Source organism: Rhagoletis pomonella, unplaced genomic scaffold (assembly GCF_013731165.1).
Source record: "Rhagoletis pomonella isolate Grant_MI unplaced genomic scaffold, Rhpom_1.0 Rhpom_scaffold_00001, whole genome shotgun sequence".
In the NCBI taxonomy this organism is placed as follows: Eukaryota; Metazoa; Arthropoda; class Insecta; order Diptera; family Tephritidae; genus Rhagoletis; species Rhagoletis pomonella.
In genome coordinates, this window is record NW_023458555.1 from 34,964,780 (window position 1) to 34,972,807 (window position 8,028).

General features: G+C 38.3%; 1 protein-coding gene across 2 annotated transcripts in view; it reads right to left on the minus strand.

Annotated features, from left to right (window-relative positions):
- Positions 1-6,865, minus strand: part of LOC118743374 (katanin p60 ATPase-containing subunit A1) — a 39,491-nt gene extending 32,626 nt beyond the window's left edge. The window contains exon 1 of one of the 2 annotated variants that reach the window (XM_036476019.1): positions 6,226-6,865. In XM_036476019.1, the coding sequence (XP_036331912.1) occupies positions 6,226-6,350 (125 nt within the window). In that variant the 5' untranslated portion in view covers positions 6,351-6,865. The remainder of the gene's footprint in view (positions 1-6,225) is intronic. The other variant, XM_036476013.1, reaches the window with a different exon arrangement.
- Between the last annotated feature and the right edge of the window lie 1,163 nt (positions 6,866-8,028).

Genomic DNA, 8,028 nt, shown 5'->3' on the forward strand with positions numbered 1-8,028 from the left:
AAAATAAATATTTTTTGTTTTATGCTAAAGGGCTTGCTACTTACATATGGAAGTAGGTACAAATGTTAGAATGAGTATCAGAGAGACTTAAAGAAACTGTAGCTCAGAAAATCGATAAATTCAGAAATTAACTAAATTCGAAGGCAAAAAAGACAGTAGGGGCCGGTTTCTCAATGATGGTTTACAATTTATTTGCCATTTAAACAAAAGTTTTTTTCCTTTAATTTGTTTAAAGGGCACCTAATCTTTATTTTAATATTGAAAGACCTTAAGTTATTTACTTCCAAAATATAGCTTTCGCAAAAATTCTTTAATCCCTAAAAACCAAATAAATTTGATTTACTGATTAGGCGGAAATCATTCAATGCGAACGACTGGGGACTATGGCCGAAGATAATACATTGGTAGCGGTAGCTGGACCTAATCTCAGCTATGGCGCGTTGGTATGCCGGGAGGCCGTCGACTCCAAATCCCATTAATCCAACCTGGAAAGGCGCAAGGATAAGTATGTCTATATCTATGCAACGGCAGATATTCGGTCGATATTCAAAGCAGCGTTAGAGACAAAAGTGCAGCAGCCAAAAGTGTTCTGAGACTTAGGGTGTCAAACAGGCTGTGAACAACTTGAAAGGGTGATGTTTCTATTCAGAGCGGAGTTTGGGAGGAGTATGGAAGCTGCCTTTATCAAATCAGCCGCAACTTCGAACCCCATTTACTTACCTGATAAAAGTGACTCATTCTAAATTACAGCGAAATCCCGATCATCGCAGATGGGAGCCATTGATGGACCTTCGAGAGAGTCCTATATACTCGCGGGTTACTGCAACATAAGTAATTGTGCAACTGGCATGGAGGCGAAACTGGTAAGCATGCTCGACTTAACACCTTTTAAACTTGCCTTTGCTGTGGATAGTTAAGCTGGATTTAAAGCCCTGAGACCGGTAACGACTAACTCGATATATGTTTAGCAATACCAAAGATCCCTAGAACCTCTGCGACAGCACATAGTCAATTTTTACTAGGTCCCGGAACACATTCGAGTGCTGGGAAGTCACGAGCACGCGATTTGTCTTCGTAATATACACCGATTTCAGTAAAGCTATTGACAAAGTATGTCACTCGTTACTCATCCGTAAACTCGGCCTAATCGGCTTTCAGCCTAGTCTTTTTCAATGGATTTCTTCCTACCTCTCTGATAGAACACAAAGAGTTATTTTTAATAATTGGTCTTCCAACATCATTACAATTTCTTCAGGAGTTCCTCAGGGAAGCTACCTTGGTCCTATTCTGTTCTAGATATTCATTTATGATATTTCTTCTATAATAAAACAATCAACAATTTTAATGTATGCCAATGATGTGAAACTTTTTAAAACATTGTCCTCTGTCGAAGAAAGGTCTTTGTTACAAGCGGATCTGAGCAACGTGGTTACTTGGTGTAATGCAAACTAAATGCCACTAAACCTTAAAAAATGTAAGTAAAGTTATGTGTTTCTCTCGGAAGGCCATTCAACCAGCTGTGTATTCAATACCAAATTATAATCTGGAGCAGGTATCCAATTTTGTCGATCTTGATATCACAATGGATTCCAAACTCAGTTTCAACCTTCATATTAATGTTACAGTCAATAAAGCCAAAGGCGTGCGTTGTTTATGTCAGGATTTTAACTCTCATTGCAGCACGTTTGACATATCGGACTCGATTTTTACTATAAAGATAACTATCATTCCCACTCTCAATTATTGAAATACTATCGTTAGCATATCCAATCAGCTGATGAATTTGATTCTGTAGCTGAATAGTTTTAGATCTTGACACTTAACAAACTCCTGTTTCCACTACTCGGCACCAAAACAAAAAAAAAAAGTTCCGTACGTCATGCGGACTGCGTCCCTCGTGTCGGTTGGACGGCAATGCATGGTAAAAAACCGTTTGGATTAATAATTACGTTGAATAAGTAGATGGTCAGAGCAGATAGAGACAGCTGGTGGACTTACCAGTACACCTGCGCTGCATCTCGCTCACTCCGGCCATTGTTCGAAGAACGAAGATCACGAAGTTTGCCAAGGCTTACAAAGTCGAATTTTCGGTTTTTAACATCAATACAAACCATCTGGACCATAAGCCACTAAAGATGCGGAAGAGATAGAAACTATCTAGTTATTCTTATGCGAGTGCCTAGCACTTCAGAGACAACGGCTCAAAAGTCTAGAGAAAACTATATTATCTTAGTTGCAATAGGGAATCTATTTTCATTGATATAAATCTTGACATGTACATATGTACATATGTAAGTATGCAGTTAATCTTACAAAACTATTTGTACCGGCTATTTAATAGATATTGTTGGCCATTAATAATAAATGAAATAGCTACGTATGAAAGACAATTGATTAGCGGTGAGCAAAACAAATTAACTAAAGTAACAGTAGTTACTTTAAGTATTTATGACTAAATAAGTAAAAAACAATCAGTAAAATGAAAGCGTTTCCATTTGTGAAGTAGGTCAAAGGAAATACGAATTTAAGGGATGACTAGCTTAATTTTTACTACGACAACCTTAAGATTTGTTATATAACATAAAATATACAGTCTAACCAATTATCCTGCTGACTATTTTTGCTGAGCAAAATCATAGCCCATTATGCCCAAGTTCTTGTTTCATTTGCAAAAGAATGTTACTCATACGCTATGTACACTCTTTCCTGCACATTTCTCATACAAAAAAATCCCCGCTTATTTTAATTTCTTCTTATTCGTTGTTTTTGCAAGAGACCAGGCTGTTATTTTTTCCCGGTTAAAGTTTTTTTTTCAATTTACTCATAAAAAAAAAATCGGCAATGATTAATTAATTTCTCAGAAACCAGCACACCTATCGACAATAAATGTATACACGGTTTATCGACCATTTTGGTTAGCTTTCATTTGACATACTTCGTATTACGATTATTCAAGTGCTTCATAAGATATATGTACGTGATTAAGCGGAACCCCTTTTTTTAAATTGAATAACGGTAAATTGCAAATATGTCGAAAATTTATTAATTGGAAAAAAATTAGCTCGATTTTCGGAATTATCGATTAATTCTACATAGGAATTAGATAGTGGCATCCATGGCATTTTTTTGCTGTAAGCCAGTGTATTTAGCTATCAATTGGTATGCTCTGGGCCATCTTTCATTGAGGTAGTTCTAGAATAGCTTGGCTGGTGGTTGTTTTAATCAGAGACCATAACGATTATGAGAAATAAAATTAAATATTGCTCTATAACACAGGCCGACAAAATAAGACCTTACCTAGAAACCAGACTATACTTTCCCGAAGGTTTTCGGTGCGCTGAATTCAAATTTCTCTATCACATCAGCATTTTGAGATATTCTAACCTACACATTTGAACTCCTGTAACTCGATGAAAAAATTTTTTTTAGAATCTCGTTATTTAAGAGTACTACTCCTCCCCTCCAAAATTCATTTTAAAGGTTTAAAAATCTTTATTTGTCACCGAGAAGTCGTCTGTTGAATTTACTGAGTTTAGTTTTCTGCGGCTATGCTATGTCATACAGATGCATCGATGGTTTCATCGTGTTACAGGAGCTCAAATGTGCCCATAAACCGTGATTTTTGTACTTTTAGGCTAGATTATCTCGAAAACCTGACGTGATTGGGCTATTCTGGGGTCAGATTTGAATTCAGTATAGACTGGTTTCTGGGTAAAAATTTTGTCGGCCTGTGTAATTATTACTGAACAATGGAAAAGTTGTTTTCATATCGCGGGACGATGTAAATTATTTTCGTCATCTCATAATAATTATATGGGATTTTTTTTTTTTTTTCGTCTATCGGGACGTTTATTTCGGCCGATAAGACTCCCCTTTGTTAGCAGCTTACTCCAGTGGGACCACTTTCTGCCGGGTTTTCAGACATCGCAAATGGTAGGAGCGGCCACTGATATCTTGAGGGTCTTGGTTAGGTAGAGTACTCCTTGCATTTCTGTCTTAGAATGGTTGGCGTTCAATACGTTTTGCCTAAACCATTTGGCGACTGTATCCAGTGGAGTGGTAGATTTGAGATGGTGTTTCCAAACTACATAGCCCTAAACATCGACATCCTTGTCACTTTCATACGATGAACCACAATCGCGGAAACACTTAGGACTTGCAGGTCCATAGTGATACCACTGTGAAACCACGGGAACCTCAGTGACTATTCTTCATATAACTATTTTGAAGCTCTTACGAAGCGTATTATTGGTTTCATTCCTACGTAGGATATGTCTGTAGAATGAAAAGGTGTCTACCTAAAAAGCTCTTGGCCAAAGATAGATAGCTACATAAAAGCGCTGAACTGTTTATTCATTTTCCTCATCTATGCACAATCGCCGTTCGGAGTCGGCGTAACACTGTAGGTCCCTCCGCTTTGTGTGACAACATCAAGGCGCACGCCACAAATCGGAGGAGAAGCTCGGCCAAACACTAACATATGTGTAAGCGCCAATCTATTATTATATTATTATTATGCAACTTCTGCCATATCCATGGGAATGAGAAATGACCTCTCTTGAGAGGCTGAGCAGTTCCTGCGTTTTGTTTCTAACCAATTTGCGGCCATAGTAGCCTAGTTTTATACAAGTGCCCTCATCGCGCTATGAGCTGTTGGCCTCTTGAATAATGTTATTTATAATCCTTAACTTGCAGATGCCATGGGTATCCCAATTTTGCCTCTGTGGAAAATCGGTACCTTTCCTGGCTAGCTCATCGGCCCTGCAATTTCCTGGAATATCTCTAAGTCCCTGGACCCATATGAGGCTTACCTTGAAGACGGTGCTAATATCGTTTATAGCTGACCGGAATTCCAGTTCCTAATTCCTTAGAGAAAACTCCGAGCTTATTATCTAGCTTGGATCCAACCGTGCAAAAATTTGGTTCCCTCCTTCTCCATGGTCTTGGTGCTTGCAACTCTTTTCTCGACGGGATGTTCATCTTAAAGAGCCTGTTGAAGATGGGTTTAGGGGCAGAGTAGTCGATTTATTTGTTATAACTACCCAGAGTGTGAAGTATAGAAGCGCGGTCAAAACCGCCGATCCTTCCACAGCGCCATACTTATTAGTCTAAGCAACGAAGCAGCGGCCACGTCTTTTCCTACCAGATTTACTGCAGGCGATTTGGCTAGAACCACCAGCGCTTGGTTTGGGGTGGTCCTTAGAGCACTGGAAATACATAAAACACTGGTCTTTGGACCATACTCGGGAGAATGGTCACCATACAAGTAATACGAGGTGCTAACCCCCATTTGAATCCGACCGCCTTTTTGCAGGTGTATAATGCAACGTTGGCCTTCTTAATTTCTTTCCTCTATATTTGGGTTTCCACATAAGCTTCCCATCTTATATGAGTCCTAAATATTTGACATTCGCTCTCAGAGGAATCTACACACCCTTGAAGATTAGGTTGAGACTGCAGGAAGTATATTTTTCTTTGTAAAGAGAATTACCTCGATTTTGTCGGGGTTTATTCCGAGGCCCCCTACTTTCTGTCCAGTTTTTAAGCGTGGCCACGGTAGCGGCATATGGCTAACGTCCTTCCATTTACGCCGCACTATTGTGTAACGTATCTCTAGGCGTTAGAAGCAAGCAAAAGCAAAGAGCTGCAACAATTGCAACTATATTTTTAGTATGCTTGCATTAATATGCAATTTTTATACACATTTTTTTGTTTTCAGTAACGGCACAGTAGGCTGAGCAAAAATATTCCGCAAAATAAACTCACACATACATACAAAATTTATTTATAAGATTTTCTCAAACGTTGTACGCTCAGGGATCTCCTACGGCATAACGCGATAATTGCTTTGCCATTAGGCCTCTGTTGCTGCCGTTGCCTCTGTCTCATCCTTTGCCACCACCACTGCAGCCGGTTAGAGGACATGGCATTGTATAAGCATGGCCTTCGCAACGATATGATATGGGCAGAAAACTGATGATGATGCAGAGATGTTGAATGTGAAAATGTAGAAAAAAAAAAATCAATTCTTTTCTTCACTTGTTGTGCGCATATACACAGAAACACTGCGTTTTGTATTTAGATAAGCATATGTGTATGTATGTAAGGGGGTATATTTTTTAATTAAGCAATTTTTTCTAAGCTAAAAAATCAATTGCAGAACGTATTAAGCTGTGCGCTCATCCCAATCGTCCTCCTACATTTCTGTCTATAAATCGCACTCACCCAGGCAGCAATGGCAAATAGGATGTGGTGGAATCCAAGGTGCGAATGGCCGTATTGCCGCGTAGCACCAGCTTTTCGCGTGTAATGCGTCGATATGTTTCCTCACCGCGTAACTTTGAAGACATTTTCTTGGATTATTTTTGCACAATTTTCACGGTAATTTTTACGAGATTTCCATTTAAGGTGCAAATTTGCTGTGTATATTTTGAAATTGCCTAATTTTTTAGTTCGCACTTATTTTTTTTTTTTGTTGCACCTAGTAGGTACATTATATGTGTGGATTATAAATTTTTAAACACATAACTCATAAATGTATGTACATATTTTATTACTATTTATAATTTTAAATCTATGCGCTTATGTCCTATAACCCTCGAATCGCCTGCAACACTGTGGCTCTGAATTTTCACCACCAACCGAAAAGCCACTCGGGGGCAACGTATCTGAGTATTTGGGCTCTTGGCCAAAACAAACAATTCAACTACACTTCGGATGCGGATGCTGTGTGCGACGAAGGCGGTTTGGTTGGTTGCCTGCCGGCTGTGCGAAGAAAAACTGAAGCAGAGTAAAAGCAAAATAACGGCAAAACGGTGGCGTTAATGCGCAGGCCTTTTCAACCGCATGATTTGCACTCAAATTTTACACTTTGCTCATTGCGATTTTAGATTTTTTAACCACATTTTACAGTCTCTTTTTACTTAATTTTGCTAATATGCCATTAATGTGAAAGCAAATTAAAAAAAAAAATTGTCTTTCTTGTTTGTGCAATTTTTGCTTTGTTGCACCGCGGCACGTGTCGTTGGCAACTGCTGCAGTATGTCGCGATTCAAGGATTTTTTACTGACCAAACTAGTCGAAAAGGCGAAACTCCTTTGGTCAATATTTAGCTACGTGTGTTATATACTAGGGTGCCTCATCAAAAAAAAAAGGTGCGGGTTTTTCATCCGAATTATAAAATTTATCATATTTTAAAGGCTGGTTTTCACTATATCATATTTTGACGCAACTTTATCTCCCTTATCTCTTCCTTTGCCGATTATATTATAAGCCAACAACGGACAGAAGCGCATGTACTGAACTGAAGACCTATTCTGATCTAAATTAATCTATAGAACATTTTTTAGTCTCATTTTACAACCTGTTTTCACTTGTTTGACGACAAATGCCATTGAATTTGACACAGTGGAAACCAGTTTTAAGGCTTCCTTCAAAATATTACAGAAAAATATTAAGATTTGCGTAGGCAGGACTGATTTGAAAATACCTCCAAAAATCGCGTTAGTTTGATTTTGTTGATAAAGCTCTTAAACAGTTTTATAAGGTATGCAGAACTCTTCTATCATCAGCGTTGATGTTTGGAAGAAATAAAATAAAACTAAATTTATTTATAGTAAAAAACTGAGATGCTTATTTTAAAATCAGTCCAACGCACATAAATCTTGATATTTTTCTGTAACACTTTGGCGGAAGTCTCAAAATATAATAGATTTTATAATTCCAACGGGAAAACAGTACCGATTTTTCTTTTGTATGGAAAGTGATGCACCCTAATGTGTATGATTATATTCATATTTATTTACATACATACAAGTACACAACCGTAGGGTTGCAAATGCCATTTAGTTTGGTTTGTTTTTGTTTTCTCAATCAAATTGACCACTGCTCACTCACTGGTCAGTCAGTCAGTTAATGGCAAAATGTGGGCGAAGCGTTGCGGCGGGTTAGCGGCATTTGTTGGTGTTGGTCGCCTGGCTCATTCGTCAGTCTGGCGCATTATGTCATTTGGTTCTAGAGAGGGGTTTT